The 23,301-nt window shown below is 37.4% G+C and overlaps 1 protein-coding gene across 3 annotated transcripts in view; it reads left to right on the top strand.

Moving 5' to 3' along the window:
- Positions 1-23,301, top strand: part of cstpp1 (centriolar satellite-associated tubulin polyglutamylase complex regulator 1) — a 298,064-nt gene that overhangs the window by 35,394 nt on the left and 239,369 nt on the right. For all 3 annotated transcript variants that reach the window (XM_073049674.1, XM_073049675.1, XM_073049676.1), the window contains one exon: positions 14,159-14,261. In XM_073049674.1, the coding sequence (XP_072905775.1) occupies positions 14,159-14,261 (103 nt within the window). The remainder of the gene's footprint in view (positions 1-14,158; positions 14,262-23,301) is intronic.

Below are 23,301 nucleotides of genomic sequence, written 5' to 3'. Positions count from 1 at the left end.
ATAATACTTCTGATTCGGACTTAATACATTCTGAGTACAAAGTGCAAGCTTGTAGTTGAGCCTTCTTCTGCCGGGATGAACAAGTTCACTTTTGGAAAGATAATGAACTGTAATTTGTCAGCGCCTAGTGTAAAGGCAGAAATCTGAATTTACCATATTTAGCAGTTCGGGATATTTCAATAACTTCTGACTTCTCTGGGAGTCTAAAATGATATTTGAATCACTCACTTTAGCTGAGTGTCCTGTATTACGAATTGTAAATTGATACCTTTGATAAAAGAAAATACTAGTTTGCTAATGGAGCATTTCTACACAGAAAATTTCTTATTGCATAAATTATACTTAATTTGAAGATAGATTTTGGTGCTTAATGAAGAGTAGAAAATTACATTCTGTTAAGGTGTCAAGAGGTTCTAATTTGATCTGCTGTCTACACCAGACTAATTGAACTCATTAGCACTAGCATTTAGGTTGCTACTATTGTCTTGCATATTCCTGTAGGAAAGGACAACTTGCATTTCTACAAGAAGGGGGACTCCTTTGATTTACATGCTGTTATCTGAACAGGTGGATTTTATGTATACTTTAAACAGAGAGACAACTAGAGCAAACAGCAAGACAGGCGAAACACATTTCCTTTAGAACTTTGTTCTTTTTAATTTTGTCAGCACTATTCTACAATGTTTCATTGAGCAGTCATTTTGTTTTGCAAAACTTTTCATTAAGTTCTGAGCTGTTGGTAGGGGTGGAGAGTGAAGGGTCTGTAAAAGTGTTTGTGTCACATTCTTATTCAGTGAGAGAAAGAAATAACTACATTGGCTTTTGTCTTCCAGCAGCCAGTCTCTGCAGAAAGCTGTGGGCAGAAAGGAAGTGGGAGGGCATGGATGGGGAACAGAGGGGTCTGGGCTAAGTCTACACGGCACTGCAGAGCAAAACTGATGATAAATGCAGGATCAAGGCATAGTGGCAGTTACTAGGAATCATGACACAGCCAAACATGATTTGCAGCATGTTGCAACTGTGAATGTAATTCCATTCTGTTCTTGTCAATGCAAGGCTCTTCTACTGGAGTGCAGAAGATTACGTATTGAGCCTGTAATGATCTGCATCTGAGAGATAGCAATGTGAATGATGGATAAAAGATTTTCTGCTTGTAAATGAACACATAACAACTTCCTGAAAATTTCTCTCTTCTACCTCTTCTTCATTGCCAGATCCATGAATTATTGTCCAAATCATTTGTTCTCTTTCAGGTCAATGGCAAAGCAAGAATCATGACATTTTTCAGAGGTAGCTATAAATCACAAGATTACAAAACCAATACTCTAGCAGTTGAAATAATCTATCCAGTATTTACAGAAAAGTTGAAATCTACTAAACTAAATCTGGATTCTAAAGAATTTATGTTTTAATGTCAGTTCTTAATTTACTCAGAAGTTAACCCACTGCAAGTATTATGTGAATGCCCCAACTTTGGAAAAAATCATATTCTCAAAACAAAACTGCAAAAGTTGTGACAGCCCAAGAGTAGTTGCTGGTATTTTAAATATAAACAGAACATGCTCGAATTATGCAACAGGTCTGTCAATATAAATGGAACTTCATGGAAGCTTTCTGAATTGCTAAGTATTTCTTGGATTTTAGTTTTATATTTCAGATTTCTAGCTCCATTTTAATTTGCTCTTGTGTTGATGCTTTAAAATTGTTTGAAATTATGACTGTCAGATTGCTTGCACGCACGATTTTTGTAACTGATTTAGAAAAGGTTTAAAAGATGCCAAAAGAGAGGTCAATCCTTAAGTGAATACAGAACACTAACTGACATACTTGGTTGGTTTGACTAGAAAAAAACTGTTTAAAATAGGCATGGATGAATTCTGCCCATGAAATGGACAAACAGTGGGCAATGGTACACCTAGTTTTTTTTGTAAATATTGACATTTCCATTTCTCTTTTTAGCATGAGTATTAACAACAGTTACTTTTTTTAGAAGTTAATATTGATCAATAAACATTTAGTAATGCCATTTTGTAGTGAAGTTTGTAAAAGCAAGAAACAACTATTGTTCTGTGTAGTAGAACAAATTCATTCATCCCTATGACACATTTACAGGGCTATGGTGGATAATCACTCTGGTTAAATTATATCATTGTCTTTTGACTACCTAATATTCTACATCTAAACAATAATACAAGTTGGGATATGAAATATAGATATTATTGGTCACTCACTGTGTGACATATTAAAAAACAACATTGAGGAGATATGAAATGTATCAATCAACTGGGTAAATTATTCACAGATTCAAAAACATTACTATTTTTAAAAAAAAAGTAAAACTTGCATTTGAAATTCCCAACTGATACTAACCTTTTCATTTTGGCATACTATTATTCAGTCCTGGCACATACTTAAGTTTGTCTCAGAAACAATTCGAGACGTCTCAGTCATTTTATTACAATAAATCAAGCTAAATTTAACAAACAGTGTTTACTGTATATTAAAATGTATAAAATGATTAACATCAGGTAAAAATATTTGCATTTTTTCCCTAAGATGTTAATGCAGTTCTACAAAATTTAAGCCAGATTAGGTCTTGATTTTGTAAAACTGTGCAATTCAGAAATTAACACTAAATTGTCATATGCATGACAAATTGCTGAGGCCAGTTCCTGAGTATATGGAACTGCTGCAGTGGCAACGAGATGCACATGTAATGAGGAATGGCGCAAGATCTTTTTGGAATGGAATATATTGTGATCTTTTAAATTTTTAATGTAACCCCAAACATAGAGCAATTATATTTAAATATTTTATAATTTCATATACAGGAAAGAAAAGTTAGTAATTCTACATCATAAAATTTGTCCTTCATAGTCTTTTGCTTACTTTGAAGTGAATAATTAACATGTCTTCAGTATTGTTAGAGGTGAAGCATTATTTTGCCTGTTACACATGATTGATGTTGTAGGCTTAGATGGTAAACTGGGTTTTGCATTTATGTGGAAGAGTCTCCTTTCTTGAACATATAGGAGTTGCATTTAAATTTAATCCACATACATATGTTGTTTCCATAATTTATGTAATGGCAATTGATCATATTGAATTGCCTTTGTACAGTACCATAACACAATCTATTGAAGTCCATATCAGGAATCTCAGCCAGGGATAGCTGTGCTTCATGCTGAGGTCATTGTGTATTTCATTTTGAATACGAAAAACCCGTTCTCACCTTCTGTATTGTGAATACGGCCACAAAACATGCAGTATACCCTTGTATGATTGAATCAACCCTAAAATAAACAACTAAATTATCAACGTGAAGTAAGGAGTTTATGGGGGTTTTTTTAAATAAAGGAAATGAATTAAAAACAATATAACTTACTCCTTTGTGTAAGTGTTTTATTATGACTCCACTATAGATAATTATGCTGTAAACAATGGGTGGTGCACATGAACAGGTTCTAATGAGACTGATTTGTGCTGAGGGGTGTACCTTGCTGTTCTGTTTACAAGATGTCAGGACTGATGCACAGTGGAAGCATAAGGACAGCTGCAACCAGGGTTCTAATGGGCAGGAAGGAAATCAACACCAGTGATTATTTATGAACATTAAGGCCTCTCCAAATTGTCGCTTTAAGGGAGAAACATGATAAGCTTTGTGTTGATTGAATCCTATAACTCTACACTGAGCCTTCAAGATGTGATGCCCTCAAATAGCTGTCTACTCAGAGTTCATTCAGAAATTTCAAAGATGATGATTAAAGTTTGAGTATTTCAAAGAAACATTTCATGACACTGTTAGTGACTGCCATTAATTATATAATACAGGTCCTTGTATCTTTCATATAGTGAGCATCTGCTGTGAGCTATGCTGTGATTGTCAGCACCTTTATTCCTTTCAAGAATTTCTTTTTTCCTAATTGGATATTTTCTGTTCTTGTTATTAGTAGAGCATATTACACAAAAGATCCCTCTCCAATTTCCTCCTCAACCATGTTCCTTTTGAAATAAATACTGCACAATCTCATTTTGCCCTCAGAAACCATCCCAGATAAATCACTTTTATAGTTCCAACTCCATCAGACAGGCCAATAGTAATAGTTTTAATATATATGTTAAAATTTGAACTTAAAGTAACATAACAATTAACTCATTAAATTTAAATTTAACCCACAGCTTTTCACACAATGCATATTTGACATAGTTTACTGGCCAATTCATGATCCTGCCTCCATTGTGCACACAGAAAGCACAACTGTGCCATGAAAATTAATGGACAGAAAATTGTTGTGAGCCTTTGCTGAAATTCCTGGCAGCTAAAGCTGTGCTCTTGGATTTCTAAGATTATCCACATGAGTAAGTCCACCTGCTTTGATTGTGAATGTGAAAATGATGGCATCAATTACTTTTTTTGGCTACTGGTTCCTTCCAGACACAAATTTTTTTTTGTTTTCAGACATTGCACTAGTTGCAATGTTCACAAGTATTCATAGCACTGTTTTGAAAGGTCCATGGATTTGTCTAATTCCACTACAGTGGAGACAAAGCAGAGATTTAAAAAAGATTTTTTTGGAATGTGACTGACTGCACACATAGTAATGGGGATATAAGAATTTAGCCAACAATGTAAATGAATTACAAGAATTTTATTTTGGTAATAATGCACGAGAATGATTCTGGTGTATACATAATATCTCTGGTCATTATAGGGCACTGTTAGCTTATTAATTTGCTATCCCTGAACTTCCTGAATGAAAAAATATTTGCAAAACACGTAATGGTAATTGAGTATACTGTAGCCATGCTCTAACACCATCAATTGTAAAATTACCAATTACTGTATTTGGAGAATTTGGATACTCCAAATGCTTGTGTCCTTTTTTATGTATGTTTTTGAAATTTTAATAATTTTATTACCTTGTATATTGCAGGACTATTTTTCTTCTTTAAGAATAATCTTTTAATTGAGTGTTAGTTTATGCTGACAAGGCCACTACTTACTGCCCATCCCCAACTTCCTCTGAACTGGGTTCCTGGTAACATAGTAGTTAGCACAACACTTTACAGTATAGCACTGGCAATAAAGCAGCCAACTACATCAATCCTATTTTTCCTTGAGCTTCCCCATCAAAATCACCATTCCCATATGTCCTGCAAACCGTTACACAAAGGACATGAGGGAGGAAGCCCAGTGGTGTATCTGAGGTATGGCACGTGTCCTGGATGCCACTTGAAGGGGGGCGCCACTGAGCAGTTTCTATTAAAATCAGATAAGCCATCCTCGGATAGTGAAAAAAGAATTTTCTTCAGATGTATGATCGGTCTTTGATTATCATGGGTGGGAAGCACCAGGATGGCCTTATTTCAGAGCATTGTGTAAGAAGACCATGAAAAGTTTCTTCATGAAGAAGAAAAAAAGTGGAGCTGAAGGACGGAAGAGACGAGAGGTGGGGGAAGCCAGAAGTCGAGCAAGTTCTTCATGCCCTTTTTTGAAAAGCCCGGAACAAGTAGTTGGACATGTTCCATGGAGTCGCCTGCACCTCCTACAAGTTTGTTAGAATCCGAAGGTGGATCAAGTACAAATGCGTCACAAGCCAGGGAAGTCAAGTCAATTAAATCCAAGTATGATGAGATTAAGAGTGAGGCTGCCACAAAGAATGTGGCCATGGCAGGGGGGAAGACGATGGTGGTGGTGGTGATGTTGAGCTTATTGACAAGATTTTACCTGATGAGATTGAACCTGACAACACTGAGCCCAGAGAACTGGATGGTGTCAAAGTGTCTCAAATTGTCATACCAGAAGTGATTGAGCAGCATGACATTGGACTTCTGAAGTTCGACAAGGATACTGGAAAAGCAATTCTGCCTTGACACATTGAGAACAGAAATAATAAAGCTGGGTTCAAAGTATTTCCAGAACAGTGAGGGGCCTTCCCTACCAACAAATAACCGCTCAATGAACAAAATTTGGTTCAAGAGGAAATTGGAAAATGATCATGGTGAGGAAGTGACTCGCTCATGGCTGGTCTATTCCCCTTCTAAAAAGTCTGCATTTTATAGCTGTTGTTTTCTCTATCAGACCATCAATCTTCATTGGAGCAAGAAAATGGATTCAACCAGTGGAAAGCACCTGAGAGGATTAGCATTCATGAAAATTTCAAGAATCATCAAGAATGCTTCACACAGTGGAAAGAAATGGAAAGAAATTTAGCTGGAAACAGAGAAGTTATTGACGTGGTATTTCAGTTACAGATTGAGAGGTAAAGCAGAAGTGGTGTGATATCTTGATGAGAATCCTTCACTGCATAAAATTCCTTGTGACTCAGAACCTGGCTTTGCAAGGACACGGAGCTACTTCAGCTAGAAGATGACTCCAATGTGGGAAATTTCCTTGGCTTACTGAAACTACTGGCCATCTTTGACCCTGTCGTAAAAGAACTCCTCACTCAGTTGGAAAGTCATCCTGGATCCACATTTTATCTTTTACCGAGTGTCCAGAACAAATTCATCCATGTGATGGCATCCACTGTTGCCAGAGTTTACTGAGAAGCATTTGAAAAGCCAAGTACTATGGTCTTATGTTCGACCTGACTCCTGATCAGGCACACTGTGAGCAGATGTCAGAAGTAGTGAGTTATGTGGAAGTTGATTTTGAGGGGGAAACAGTCCGTGTTGGAGAGTCCTTCCTTGGTTTTATCCAGATAAGCAGAAGGATGCTGAGAGTTTGGTTGAAGACATCTTGAAACAGCTAGAGAAGGATGAAATGGAGCTACAAGATTATCGGTCACAGTGCTATGACAACACTGCTGTAATGGCTGGACACAAAAGTGATGTTCATCAAAGAATAAGTGAGAAAAACAACCTGGCAGTGTTTGTGAATTGCGACAATCATTCACTCAACTTGGTGGGTGTACATGCAGCCAAGCAGAATACAATGATAGTTACGTTTTTTGGAACCATCGAAGCTCTCTACATGTTTTTCTCTTGTTCAACACAAATCCTGGAAAAACTCAAAAATGCCATGCCTGTGGTTGTTTAAGTCGGAGTCCGAAACCAGAAACCAGGTGGAGTGCAAGGACAGAAGCAGTGAAGCCCGTCAACGAGTACCTTGAGGAGATACTTCAAGTTCTCCAGGACATGATAAACAATGAAAATGAGACCAGTGAGACAAGAAGTGATGCAAGGCAGCTGTACAAGTGCATGTTGAGTTACAATTTTCTGATTTTGCTAGGATTTTGGAACAAAGTACTCATTCGCATTGACCATATTCAAAAGAGGCTGCAGGATCCTAGCATGAACTTCCACGATGCTGCCCTGGATTTGAAAGCCCTCCAAGATCACTTTTATGATGATAGAGAAGTGTTGGTCAGTAAGTTACTTGAAGAAGGAGTCGGTCTCTGACAAGAATGGAATATTGAAGTTGAAAGATGTCAGAGACGAAAGAAATGAATGGCTGATGAGAACTCGAGAGATGCTGGGTCAACAACTAAGAACAAAATGGAAAGAGTCATGAAGGGAACACTCAACTGTCTTCACAGAGAAATGGATGAAAGGTTCACTCGTTTGCACGACACTGACACCAAGTTTGGGTTCCTTCTCGATCTCAAGGGACTCTTGTTATGGCACTGACAGTAACGACCTAAAGAAGAAGTGTGAAAATTTGGGCAAATTGTACAGCTCTGATGTTGATGGACAGCAGCTATATGAAGAAATTTTGGATTGCAGACTGTTGCTATCAAGGCAGGTCCACATGAAAATATCAATATCTGAAGAGCTTCTTGAATTCATTGTTCAGTATGGAGATGAGCGCATCCTCCCCAATCTTTGCATTGCTATTCTGATAATGCTAACCACCGCAGTTTCCATCGCCAGCTGTGAGAGATCATTCAGCAAGTTAAAACTAATACCTTCGTATTTGAGAGCTTGCATGGGTTAAGGCAGACTCTGTGATCTTGCTCTGCTGAACGTAGAAAGAGAAGAAACTGAAAAAACTGACTTTGATCACATCATAGATCAATTTGCATCAGTGAAAGCAAGGAAGGTACAGTTATAATTTTCATGTAGTGCCATAATTTGTTAATGAAAAGATTAACGAGCTTGACTTGTATTTTTGAGCTGATATTATGGTAAAGTTATCTAAAAGATGGGTGTCAGATGTTTGGACAGGGGCACAATTTCAGTGCTTGCCATTGGCGATATTTTCCATAGATACACCCCTGAGGAAGCCAGACCTCCTATGCAGTAACATGGAGTGTGTGCAAATTCCACACAGACAGCACTGAAGGTTGAGATTGAATCTGGATCTGTGGAGCTATAATCGTTAAACACTGTATCATACTTGGTATAGATAGTAGTTTTCTTTGAACATCTTTAGCGGAACTGTTGGGAAAGTCACATCTAGATGAGCTTTGAAGACAGCTCATATGCAGCCATTTTGAGTAGCTTGAGGAAATGTGCCAGGCTAGTAGGCTGAATGGAGCTAACAGACATGTGTCAATTAAGAAAGGAAAAGTTTATGATTCAGATTGTCTTAAATGCCCAAGCAGACACAGCCAAATGATTGTCTAGAATTTAGATGATCGTGCATCATTTTCCTTTGAGTAGCATGCACACAATGAGCCAAGGCTCTTCCTTTTGTCCTGTAAAATTTTGTAATTCCATGATGGAATTAATCTGATGACCAATTTAGACAAACATTCAGTAATGTAAACTTGCCTCACTACCATAGTAGATGGCATCTCCTTTCCAAGGTTTATCAGTCATCATGTTATCTGCATATTTGTTCTTTACAGAAAGAATAACTTGAATTTTAAAGCACCATCCACAGCACAAAGTATACCAAAGCTGCCAGTAGAAGGGTTAAGGACTGAGTAATAAATACAAATAAATTGTAGGGAATGATTTAAACTGTGGGTGAAAAGATAGGTTTTAAGAGAATTTTTACATTGGGAGTAGGAGGAAGAATGCTGGCTGAAAATTTGGGCCATAAAGTGGGAATGAGAACTCCACCAGAATGTATATACCGTATTTATCATAAATTTTAGATATTGCGAGGAATAGTTAAAACTCCTTTCTGAATCAGGTAGTGAACTGTGGGGCTTTTTTTTAAACTGAAGTGCTCAGAAATTGAAAATCTAGAGAGTTCCAATGGCTCATTTCCGGTAGGTAGGATTGTGGATTTGATATATCGGACTGTTAATTAGATTATTACACCAGTATCATCTTTGTAAATATCTTCTATTTTAAACTTTTTATTCTGTGCTACAACTTTAAAATGTGTCATTTTACTGAGATAGAAGTAAAAGTGTAGGGACTAATACTTCTCTTTTACCTCTGTGAATTGTTTGTATACACTTAAGCTCTATCCTGCTCATCACCTTTTCCTTTGCGAAGGCCTTCAGCAATATTTGATCAATGGAGTGAGTATTTCTTTGTTGGCAAGTGAGCACTTATATAACAGGGATGTCAAACCAAATGATGTCTCAGTTTACATCTGCTGGTATCTGACACAGCAATGCAAGCGCTTCTGTTAATTTATGTTGTGTCTTTGAACTCCAGATGGCTTAAGTTCATCAGACAGAAGAAATGAATATATTAATAATATGGTATTACAACACCTTCTTGAACTTTAAAGGGTTAGAAGATTAATGCAGTGCTATAATGTAATTTAACTTTTTACTGTAATTCTTAATGTTAATTAATTTAAATTTATTTCAAAGAACAGCTCCAACTAATTATAAAGAGTATAAACCTTTAAAGGCCCATGTACTGTAGTTATGAGGAAAAAGTTTTTTTCATTTGAAAGTATGTTTTAAAAGCTGTTACATTTAATGTCCTTGGGCCAAATGCCCAAATGTACTTGCATCTATCACTCTCGTTTGGTTAACTTAAAATGTTTCACTTCACTTGTGTGTCTGTGTGGAAAAAATAAAATTTACTTGAAAACTTTGAAGGAGCAGTATTTCTCTGAAGTAACCATTTAGAAAGGCACAGGATTGATCAGGGCAATCAGCACAGATTTATCAAGCGAAGTCTATTTCCAGCGGACATGAGCTTTGTTTTAAAAGGAGAGATAATTAAGTAATGGTGAGGGTAGCACATTTGATATAGTCCATGTGGATTTTAGCAAGGATCTTAACAAGATCCCAGTTGGCATACAGACTAAGATAGTGAAAGTCCAGAGATTCAAGGGGAGTATTGCAAGTGGGAACTAAAACTGATTTTGTGCCAAGAATCAAGGAGTAATGATCAGCTGGTGTTTAATGAACAGATTAATACATGTAGCAGAATCCACAAAAAGTGGGTTTTGCAATAAATGTAGGGTCAAATAATTGAAAACAATCTGGAAAAATTATTTAGAAATGTAAAAAGCTTTATTTTCGTTTAGGATAGTTTTGAAATGTGTCTGTAACAGTAACTTATAATCATTTGTCATAATCCATATGGTTCATTGGTGCCCTTTGGGTCTGGAGATCTGCTATTCTCTTCCAGTTGGGTTTATAAGTAACCCCAGAATCACATATGGTTGACTTTTAACTGCCCTCTGAAGTAACTTAACCAAAATGGCCTGGCAAATCAATTGGATCAAGGGCAATTCAGCACTGTTACAAAGCAGGTGACGTCATATTTAGTGGAATGTAACAGCAGGAAGATCATGTTTGAACTTACAAAATATCAGTTAGACAACAACTAGAGTATTGAAATTACAAACAAGAAAAAATCTGCAGATGCTGGAAATCCAAGCAACACACACAAAATGATGGAGGAACTCAGCAGGCCAGGCGTTACCTATGGAGAAAATTCAGGAAGGATTTACAAGTATTTTAAAAGCTAGTAACTGAGAATCAGGAAGTGTAATTAGTCAGTAGAGCTAGATTTTGGCTGGTTGGACATTAGAGATGTCATGGCATTTTCTTGTATTGTAAACTCTTGTTCAATTTAACAGCCTTCAGTTTTGCCCTGAAGCTGATGCTGATTAGCTTGAAGTTAATACCTGATTTTACTCCTCATGGGAATGTATCTACCTTGGATCCCAAACTCTTTACCCTTTGAAAATTATTCATTTACGTTTGGACTTCTTCAGGATCTGATTCTTTTTAAATAAGTGATGTCAGTTTACCTCAAGGTAAGTATTTTTATACTTAGTTATTCATGTCCTTTCACAATTTAGTTCACTTTCTGAACAATTTAGATTGATGTTAACAACATAAAATTCATTCCTCCAACTGATCAAATTTGTTGTTACCAACAACATTGAATGCAAATATGTACTTGGATGTGAGGTTTTGCAGTTAAATATTGCTCTGAAATCCCAATATTTTCATGCATGAAGGTGGGTTTGTGATAGATGAAGCTTGTATATGATATTGGAATGCCAACAGCTGTACTTCATAGATTAACAGGGATCAATCACAGCAGAAGCTTCCTCCTTCTCATGTTTGAATATTTATGTGTTTATTAAGAGAGGGACTTATGGGCACCTGCTAGCAGCATTGCCCACTGACAGGTCAGATATAGCACAGTTAAATGTGCAGGCAAAGCTTTCTCCAGCTTCAGAACAATACCATATCCTCCCAGAGTGGCACTTCTTTAGCTTCTTAGCATTCTTAGGCTTGCTTGAGTTTGTTACTTTAAACATGTTTTTCCACTAGTTTCTTTCAAACTCTAGGCAGAGGAACTTATTTAATGGAGAAACCCAAATAACTATTTCAGAGATTCAAGATTATTTTGTGAAGAGTAGTTTTGAATCTTGCTCTAGAGGTGAAAAAATAATTTCTTTAAGCAGCTTAATCATCACCATAATTTTTGCCAGAGATTTCTTTACTTTTCTGCAAGTTTTGAGTATATCATATTTTGGATGAAGATGAATTAATTTCACTTATGTGTTTTGCATAAACCCGACGATGAATAGTGACCATAGTATGTGTTTCTCAGCTATCCTGGATCTGTATGAGGAAATGGCATTGGAATCTGTGAATGGATTTGTGGTTGGGGGAGTAGTAAACCTGGAGATTCTATGGAGAGTTGAACAATTGCAAAGAGTCTCTGGAGATTGCAAAGGGATCACGAGTATGCAAAGAATATGAGGACCAGTAGAAGCACTGAGGTATAGAGGGTTCTTGGGGTACAAATTCATAGCTCACTGATAGTGGTAACAGAAATGAATAGGGTGATAAATAAAGACACATGGCGTACTTGCGTATAAAACTTTGGTTAGGCTGCATTTGGAGTGTTGTGTGCAGTTCTGGTCATTGCATTACAGGAAGAATGTGGAGGCTTTGAAGAAGGTGTTGAAGAGGAGGTTGGCTGGAGTTTTAGCTAAAAGGAGTGGCTCAGACTCAGATTGTTTCTTCTAGAGCGTCAGAAGGTGGGGTGATGGTGGGGGTGGGGTGGGGTGAGAAGGTTGGTGACCTGCCAGAAGTATATAATACTGAGAGGTACAGATAGATTAGATAGAGTTTTTTTTCCCCATCAGGTGGGGAAAAAAACTTATCTAATCCATCTGTGTGGCTTAGCTTTAAGGTTAGAGGGGGAAGGTTTATTGGAGATTTACATGGCAGTTTTGTTTTACCTGGACTGTGTTGTCAGGAGAGGTTGTGGAAACTGATACAAAAGTAGTGTTTAAGAGGTATTAGAAAGGCAAGTGAACACACAGGAATTGCAGGGATAGGGCAAGTGAACACACAGGCAGATGGGGTTGTTTTGGATTAGTGTCTTTGTCAGCACAGACTCTTGTGCTGCACTATTCTGTATTCTGTCAGAGTTGTAAACAGCGTTAGAGCAACTGCAGCAGGTTTTCTTGTTGAATTGTCACTGAAAGTGGCAACACAGCTGAATAAGGTGGTGAATTACACTTCCTAATTCCCAGTTACTGGCTCTTCAATTCAGCTCTTCTTAGCCTGTTGAGATCGACAGCAAAAACACTGACCTGACTCTGACAACTCCCACTTTCCTTCAGCTTCTATGTTTCATGAGATCCAAGAAGACTGAACTTCCACTTTAAAAGGCTTTTATGACATAGTCTCTTAGTGTCAAAATCATCAACACACCACCAAAGCGCAGATTATTCCAACACCCCTGTACTTGCCTCAATTAATTTGGAAGTGTATTGTGAATGGGGCAGCATAGAAGCATAAATGCAGTGCTTTATAGCACCAGCTGTGAGATCAGGCTTCAATTCCTGCAGCTGACTGAGGAGCTGCTAAATTCTGTCTGTGACTGTGTTGGATTTTCTCCTCGTGCTCTGGTTTCCTTCCAAAGTTCAAAGTAAGACTTGTATTCAGAGTACATACATGTCACCACATGCAACCCTGAGATTCTTTTTCTCTCCACATTCCAAAGTAGCACAGTCAGGGTTAGTAAGTTGTGGATATGCTATGTTAGTGCCACTTCTGGGCTGCCAAGCACAATCCTCACTGATTTGATGTAAGCGATGCATTTCACTGTATATTTCAATGTACAGGTGACAAATAAAGCTAATTTTTATGATTGTTTTTACGTGAAGCCCTGTGACTGGCCTTCACATTTTTGAAAGGAGAGTTCACTGCAGAACCTGCGCCCTAAGCTAAGACTCAAGTGTTTCCTCTTCTGAGTACAGGAATTGCATTTTTCAACAGAAGTTATTATAATTTAGTTTTATAATGCTAAATATTGATGGATTTCTATGCAAGATAATTTTTTTTCATTCGCCCCCATTTCTTCACACTAGATCAATGTCCATCCTTGATTTGCTTTTTGACTTTGTGGATTTGTAGAACTTTTGACGCTATTTTCAGCATTTCCCTGTCATTCCATTGTACTGAGTTGAAAAAATATGTCTCTTCTACGCATAACTAGATATTGCAAATTTTATTTAAATTTATAAATGCAGTAGTAGATGTGAACAGGAACGTAAGGGGATATTATTTTCAGAGATGAAAATGATCTAGCTCTATAATCACATAATGGAATATTGGTATTCGTACTTTAATGTTTAATTTTCACTATATTAGTTTATCTCCTTGTGTATAGTTAATTCCAGTACCTCTCTAATCTTTGTGAAGAATAACTTGGATATGAAAGAAAATGGAATCATCTTAGGGAAATTAAAGACAGTTTTGTAACTTAAAGTATTGAATATTCTATATTAATTTGCAATTGATATCTTTATTTTCAGGCCAGACTCATGTTTTAACTTACATTGAGGATGCAGTGAGTCAACTACTAGAATATAAGGACGAACATAGTAAAATTGGAATTACCAGGTTCTTCGCTGAATAGTAAGTACAAAAATGTCTCAAAGTATTGATAGATATTGAAACTTCAGTTAATTAAAGTAAATCATTGTGCAACAAAGGTGTTTTAATTTTTGTTCCATTTGGTATATTTGATACATAAGAATTTCATGTTTGCTATGTTCTAACCCATGTAAGCTAACCTGTTAAATATTTTGCAACAAGCAACTAGCATGTAATGATGTACATCAGTTTTTCCTGTGATTATTTCATTGCCCAGACTAAAGGTATTGACACTAATAGTTTGGCTGTGTGAAGGGTACCATATGTTTATCCAGAATATCTTTAGTCCACTTGTTCCCCAGTTTTTGAACAAAATATTTTAACAATTTGATTTTCCTATTTATATTGCTAGATTATTTTATGGAAAATTTAAATATTTCTAATTTGCGGAATACAAATTTTGCAATATATGAAAACTATAGTAGGAAAGGGTAATAGCAGTAGTCTACTATTACTGCAGGACTTGTATGGCCCTGGACAAAGGAAAAATCATTGCTAACACCACCCACCCTGCAAACTACCTCTTCCAAAAGCTCCTTTCTGGAAAGTACTAGAGGGCTATTAAAACATACCAAAAAAAAACAATTTCACGCCATCTTGTAAATTTCTTCTCCTAGGCAGTTAATGTAATCAACCATTCTAGTTACCCCCCCCCCCCCCACCTCTGTCTATCTATAACCTCAGTCACATTTTAAGCCACATTTTGTAATGCTATTTACATTGTAAATACATGTTGGTATCATGCACTTACATGTCTGTACTTCATATTTTATGTAATTCTTTATTCCTTATAATTGTTGAAAGTTGTTGTTTTGTGTTCCATGTTGCACTAACACACCACAGCAAATTCCTAATATATGCAAATATATATAGCAAATACATTTAGCAAATCCTTGATCCTTAAATCTACATATATAAATAATTATCTTTAGCCATATACATTTCCTTTTCCTGTTTTTCTTTCAGTTTCCTTGTTACTCCTTTATTGAAAGTATTAACTCCTTGTTAGTCTTCAGTTCTATGGACACTTTTTCTTGAGTTTCAATCAAGGAACTATACTAGAAAAGCAAACTTTGTTGGTGAGTTGAATTAGGTTATTCAATTACATGGTACCAGATAGCTCTGCATTGTCCTAGACCACATCTCATTCCTCACAATCTAATGCTGGCTCTAAGTTCTAATACAATGACGGTATCAGCAATAACTTTATATTTATTTAATATAGAATATGATCAGAAAACATAAAATCTCTAAATGAAAGAGATCATGTGGCTTCTGATCATAGATTAGGGGCAACTTCAAGTTCAAGCTTTAAAAGAAAGAAAAAAGAAGGGGCATAATTGATTGAAATTGAAGGCTTCATTTTCAAATGTTCCTTTCTAGGTGCCAATCTTTTCAATGGAGCTTTTGCTCTGTCCCCTTACCTGGATTTCTTCCTGAATATCCTACAATAGCTCAATTTTTACTTTTTAATTATGAATTGCAAGAGAATTGAGATATAAGTATATGTCTTTGGTATCATCTGGTTTTGCACAAAAATATTGAAAATCAGAGATTATATTTTTACATCTTATAACTTTAGTGAAAGTCTTTTCCAATACCTAAGTCAACCAGCACACAGCAAACTAAAATACATCGTCCCACAGGCATCAAATCAGCATGAGCAACCACAAACTATATTGATATATAATCTGGAATAGATGCTTTCCTTAGGATGGAAAAACAAATAATAATCCTGTCCTTATTCATGAAAGCTTTTTGGAGCAGGCTAGCAATACAAAGGCTCTGTATGCTGAGATTATCAGTAGATTCTTTATAAATACTGTGCTGGTGTTTTCATGGTAACTAAACTTGGTTATGAATGTTGATTGCAGTTGGGCATAAGTTATTTGGACAAGGAATTAAAAATGTAAACTCAGCAGTAGAAATTCCTTTTTTTAATTGGTCTAAGTAATTGGATTCTGTTCTTAGAACATGGAACAGTGCAGCACAAGGACAAGTCCTTCAGTCCATTATTTTGTGCTGAAATAATTAAACCAGTAATTAAATATCTAACTAAGACTAATCTCTTCTGCCAATACAGTGTCCATATCCTTTCATTATCTATACATTTGTATATCTAAGAGCTTCTTAAATCTCCCTGTCTTATTTGCCTCCACTACCACTTCTAGCAATGCATTCCAGACCCCAGCACTCTGGGTGGGCGGGTAAATAAATAAACAAATAAAAACACTTGCCCTACAAATCTCCTTTAAGCCTAGCCCCCCTCACCTTAAAGGCATGTTCTTTAATATAAGACATTTCAACCCTGAGAAACAATAGTTGTTGTCCAGTCACTTGCCCTACAAATCTCCTTTAAACCTAGCCCCTTCTCACTTTAAAGGCATGTTCTTTAATATAAGACATTTCAACCCTGAGAAACAATAGTTGTTGTCCAGTCTATCTATGCCTCGCATAATCTGATAAGCTTCTATCAGGTCTACTTTTAGACTTTGCTCCTCCAAAGAAAGCACCCAATACTTGTTCAACATTTTCCCCAGCATATGCCCTATAACCCAAGTATAATTTTGGTAAACATGTCCTGCATCCTTTCCAAAGCCCCCACATCCTTCCTATAATGGAGTGACTAGCACTGAATGCAATATTCCAGATGAGGAATTATAACTGGAGTTTTATAAAGTATGCCATATGCCTTCCTTGATACCTCTTGACCTATGCAGCCTTTCTCGGGGAGCTGTGGCTACAAGATCCCTCTGTACATCAATGCTGTTAAGGGTCCTGCAATTAGCAGTGTCCTGCCCCTTTTCATATGATCTCTCAAAGTGTACTACCTCGTGCTTGCTTAATTAAACTCTATCTGCCATTTCTATACCCATATCTGCAATTGATCTATAATCCACAGTATCCTTTCACAATCTTCAACACCATCCAGAATGCAACTAAATTTTGTATCATATACAAACTTACTACCTCGTCCGTCTATATTTTCATCCAAGTCGTTCATAAGTATCACAAACAGCAGAAGTTCCAGCATGGTTTCCTGTGGAACACTACTAATCACTGACCTTCAGTCAGAATAAGTCCCATTAACTGCTACACTCTGACTTCCTTTAGCAAACAAATTATGAATCCAAGTGTACAAGTCATCATGCAACTCATGCATCTTAATCTTAAAACCATATGAGCATTAGAAATAAAACCAGAATTAGGCCATTCAACCCATTGAGTCTGCGATGCCCTTCCAACATGGCTGATATATTTACTTTCTCAATCCCATTTTCCTGACTTCTTCCTGAAACCTTTTGACATTCTTACTAATCTAGAACCTATCAGTGTCCGCTTTACATGTACCTAATGATTTGGCTTCCTCAGCTGTCTATGGCAATAAATTCCACAGATTCAGCACCTGCTGACTAAAGAAATGGCTCCTCAGCTCTGTTCTAAAAGTACATCCTTTGATTCTGAGGCTGTGCCGTCTGGTCCTAGACCTCCCCACCATAGGAACCATCCCCTCCACATAAGCTATCAGGGCCTTTCGATATTTGTTACGCTTTAATGACAACCACCCTCATTCTTATAAACTCCAGTGAATACACGCCCAGAGTCATCAAACGCTCCTCATACATTAATCCTTTCATTCCCAGAATCATTCTCGTAAACCTCTTCTGGACCCTCTCCAATCTTTTCTTAGATAACGGCCCAAAACTACACACAATACTCCTAAGTGCTGTCTAACCAATGCTTGATAAGGCTTTAGCATTGCATCCTTGCTTTTACATCCTCAATGTGAACATTACATTTTCCTTCCTTACCACCTGCTCAACCTGCCAATTAACCTTTCAGGAATCCTGTATGATGATTGCCAAGTTTCTTCGCACCTCTGATTTTTAAATTTTCTTATGTTTAGAAAATAGTCTGTGCCTTTATTCCTTCTACCAAAGTGTATAATCATACACTTCCCTACAGTATATTCCATCTGCCACTTGTTTGCCATTCTTCTAATCTGCCCAAGTCCTGCAAACTCCCTTCTTTCTCTGCACTACCTGTCTCTCCCAAACCTGTTCAGAAAGCCATCAAATTGCGTCATCAAAATCATTAAGCTATAATGTGAAAAAGTGTGGTCAGTTTAATCCCAGTCTTTGCCTCCTGCCAGTCAGCCAATCTTCAATCCATGCTTGTATCTTAACTGTAGTACATGGGATCTTGTTAAGCAGCTCATTTGTGTCACTTTCTCCAAGGCCTTCTGAAAACCTAAGTAAAGAATATCCCTAGATTCTCCTTTGTCAATCCTGCCTGTTATTTCCTCAAAGAATTCCAATAGATTTGTAAGGCAAGATTTCCCCTTAAGAAAATCATGCATTTTATCATTTGCCTCCAAGTACCCTGAAACCTTATCCTATAAAATGGATCTTCAGCATCTTCCCAACCACTTGTTTTGTTCTATTGTTCTTCTGTTCCCCATTTTAATATTGTTAGCTAACTCAGACTAACTGGCCTATAATTTCCTTTCTTCTGCCTATCTCCCTTCTTGAAGATGGAGTGACATTTGGAATTTTCCAGTCTGCCAGAATTATGCCAGAATCTAGTGATTCTTGAAAGATTACAGTTAATGCCTCCAGAATCTCTTCATCTACATCTTTCGGATCTTGTGGTGTAGTCCATCTGGTCCCGGGTGACTTATCTACATTAGACCCTTCAGCTTCCCAAGCATCTTCTCCTTGGTTACAGCAACTACTCTCACTTCTCCCCCCAATACTCTTGAATTTCTGGCATACTGCTAGTATCTTCCACAATGAAGACTGACACAAAACACTTATTAAGTTCTTCTAACATTTCTTTGTTCCCTCTTACTGCCTCTCCAGCATGATTTTCCAGTGTTCCAATATCCACTCTCGCCTCTCTTTTACTCTAATATCTGAAAAACAGTTTGTATCCTCTTCCAAATGATTCTGCCATGAGAGACCTTGGGCATAGATCTACCTTTATTGATCACCTTCATTACCTCTTTGTAAAACTCAATCAACTTAGTAGGACATGATCTGTATTGCACAAAGACGTGCTTTTCTTACTGCTCATAGATCCTATCCATAAAGGTTTCTTCTGTTCTGCTGTTCTTTTGACCCCTATTTTAACATTGTTAGTATTACTGACATTACTGATTGTTTATAAGTGTAATTTATATATTATCATGAGATTTGTGTTATTGATTTAAATTGACATGTTTATACAATACTTTGGGAATGGTTCCTTGAATCCTTCAAAGACATTGCCATGAAATTCCATTGACATGCCATCTAGTACCTCATGTAGCCATAACATACAGCAGCATTATTTGTTGAGTGAGATAATTTATGTTAAAAAGAATAGCTTGATTGTTACACTTCTTCAGTTATAAATTTAGGATTAATGTACTGAGGTTTCAGAATGTATCTTGTAAGATGGTGGAAGTCGTTACCTATTCAGAATAGTTAATCCAAGATCTGAATGTTAATCCATGCATGAAGATGGAGGAGATCTTAATTGAGGGGTTTGCATCTGTATTTACTCAGAGAGACGCAGAGTACAGAAGTGAGGCAAAGCAGCATCGACTTCATGGGCTCTATACAAATTACAGAGGATAATGTGTTTTCTGTCTAGAGGCAAATTAGGGTGGATAAATCCCCAGGGCATAACAAGGTGTTCCTTCTGACCCTGTGGGAGGCAAGTGTAGATATTGCAGGGGCCCCAGCAGAGATGCATACGTCATGCTTGGCGGAAGGTGAGGTACCAGAGGATTGGAGGACAGCTAATCTTGTTCCACTGTTTAAGTAAGGCTCTAAGAATAAATCAGGAAATTATAGCCCTTTGAACCTAATATCAGCAGTGGGAAAATTATTGGAAGGTATTGTAAGGGACTGGATATATGAGTATTTGGATAGGGATAGTCAGCATGGCTTTGTGTGTGGTAGGTTGTGTCTAAACAATCTAATAGAGTTTTGCAGGGAAGTTACCAGCAAAATGGATGAAGGCATTCAGTGGATGTTATCTGTGTGGACTTTAGTAATGCATTTGACAAGGTCCCGAATGGGAGGTTGGTCAAGAAGTTCAGTTCCTCATCATTCAAGATGAGATAGTAAATTGGAGTAGACATTGGCTTTGAGGAGTAAGCCAGCGCATGGTTGTAGATAGTTGCTTCCCTGATTGGGCCTCTGAATAGTGGAGTGCCACAGGGATCAGTGCTAGGTCTACTCTTGTTTGATATCTATATGAATTATCTAGATGATGATGTGGTTAACTGGATCAGCAAATTTGCAGATGACACCAGGACTGGGGGTGTAGTGGGCAGCAAGGAAGACTATCAGAGCTTGCAGTGAGATCTGGACCAACTGGAAAAATGGGGTGAAAAATGGCAGATGGAATTTAGTGTAGAGAAGTGTGAGGTGTTCTCCTTGGTAGGACCAACCAAGGTAAATCTTACACAGTGAGCAGTACGGCACTGAGGAGTGTGGTGGAACAAAGGGATCTGGGAATACAGGTCCATAATTCATTGAAAGTAGTATCATAGGTTGATAGGGTCAAAAAGAAAGCTTTTGGCACATTGCCTTCATAAATAAAGTGTTGAGTACAGGAGGTGGGATGTAATGTTGAAGTTTTATAAGACGTTGGTGAGGCCTAATTTGTAGTATTGTGTGCAGTTTTGTTCACCTAGCTACAGGTAATATGTAAATAAGGCTGAAAGAGTACAGAGAAAATTTACAAGGATGTTGCTGGGTCTGGAGGACCTGAGTTATAAGATTGAATATGCTGGAACTTTATTCCTAGGAACATAGAAGATTGAGGGGAGATTTGATAGAGGTATACAAAAGTGTGAGGTGTATATATAGGGTAACTGCAAGCAGGCTTTTTCCACTCAGGTTGGGTGGAACTAGAACTAGAGGTCATGGGTTAAGGGTGAAAAGTTTAAAGGAAACATGAAGGGAAATTTCTTCACTCAGAGGGTCGGGAGAGTGTGGTACGAGCTGCCAATGCAAGTGGTGCATGTGAGCTCAATTTCAATATTTAAGTGAAGTTTGGATGCATGTAAAGGGTATGGAGGGCTATGGTTCTGGTGCAGATTGATGGGAGTAGGTAGTTTAAATGGTTTGGCATGAACTAGTTGGGCTGAAGGGCCTGTTTTTGTGTTGTCCTTTTCTATCACTCTATGACGCTAAAGTCATAAATATACCATACATGATAATTCTAGTCATTCCAGAATTGAAGCTAGCAATTGCAGCCAGGGAGTAGGAAATTTGGAATCTCTTTTTGTGCCTTTGTTTTGAAACCTTGAGAGAAGGCATCTAATTCTTTTATTGCTGAAGCATTTGAACAATTATGGATAGTTGACATTAAAAACAGGATTTTTGCATCTAAAATGAATGGTCACATTTCTGTGCAACTTAAATAATGCCATTAGTTCAACTCTTCAGTATTAGAGGGAAATATACAATCAAATAATCTTGATTTTAAAATGTAATGTTTCTTGTACACAGTTGCCACAAACTTAAGAGATTCTGAGTTTTCCGTGTAATTGAAAGGATATCTTTGTACAAACAAGAAGAAGACAGTTGTGGTGAAAATGCTAAATATTCAGTGTATTTATTGAAGTTACTTGAAAATAAGTGGAATAAGCATTGGCTAAAGTTTATATTATTCTGCAGTTAAGTATACATGGATTGTAGTAAATAGAATGATGAATAATGGCTTATTGGTGTGTTTATTAAACAATCATTGTCCTTAGTCAAACAAGTTTCAGAAGAGACATGGTTTTGAAAGGAAATGAGCGGATAACCTTTTATTTATTGTATAATTAATGGGTTTTTTTGTTGCCTACAGCTGTTGAGTGCCTACTTTATTGTACTCAGTGACCTGTGTAAACTGGAGGACGCACGGGCTTGGAGATCACAAAAAAAAATACCTATTAAGTGTATTTGATCACTTGCTGCATGTTATTAACTATCCTTTGGAAATGCATTATAGTCAAATGTCATTTAAAATGATCGAGGAATGGGTTTTACAAATTCAAAAGCAAATCTTAGGCTGATGCTCAATTGGAGCATCTCTAAACATCCAGATGATTTGGAAAAAATAACAGAAAATGCTTTTCTAAATATTACTGGGATTGAAACAAATTACACAAAACTGAAGAATGCACAAAAAACTGTGCTAATTGAACTCTTCATATTTTACCTATTGATAGCGCAAAAAATAACATTGAATAGCATGGAGAGAATGTGTGAAATCTAGCCACTGACTGTAATTTATAGTTCTGAGCGGCTTCATCATAATTCAGTTCCCTTTCCCTCCCATTTTAACTGCATTTCTAGCCACAGTTTGCCATGAATTGAATTTTCAAGCCTCATTTTTGACAGATTTGTCATGACTGACAACAATCAATGTGCATGAGATTTGGGCAAATACCCTTGAGTAATAACAAATCACTATTAAACGATTAGGCAATGGTTAAAAAATGCTTAACTAAATTATTGTTATTTTAGGTTATGTGCCAGAAGGCATTTAGCATTTTTATATAGTGTTGTGGTGACTCACTTCCCAGCGCACTCAAACCGGCTCACAAAGTGGCGCGCGCCGGCATTGAGGCCGGTCCCAAAGAGGGCGCCAAGCCTGCTTCACCAGCAAGGGGAAAAGCCCGCGCACGGGACGGGACTGTGAATACGCGCCCCCTATAGCATTCCCGCCCGGGGAGGGTGGGAACAGGAAGGCTTTAAAGCGAGGCCATGAAGTTTGAATAAACCTCTTTTGCAACTGCAGCTCACTGACTACGTGTCGTTATTTCAACGCTACGTGTAGCACACCGCTACAATTGGTGACCCTGACGACCCGAATCATATTTGGACCGGAGATGAATGACGCCGCATCTGTTGATGCAGTTTCGTTAAAACTGCCAAGCTTCTGGACGCTGCGACCTCACCTATGGTTCCAGCAAGCAGAAGCCCAATTCCACATTCGGTAGATAACCTCGGATGCCACACGTTACTACTACGTG

Source organism: Hemitrygon akajei, chromosome 6, assembly GCF_048418815.1.
Source record: "Hemitrygon akajei chromosome 6, sHemAka1.3, whole genome shotgun sequence".
NCBI lineage: Eukaryota > Metazoa > Chordata > Chondrichthyes > Myliobatiformes > Dasyatidae > Hemitrygon > Hemitrygon akajei.
Note: the sequence above shows the minus strand (reverse complement) of the source record. Positions and strands in the feature narration are given on the sequence as shown.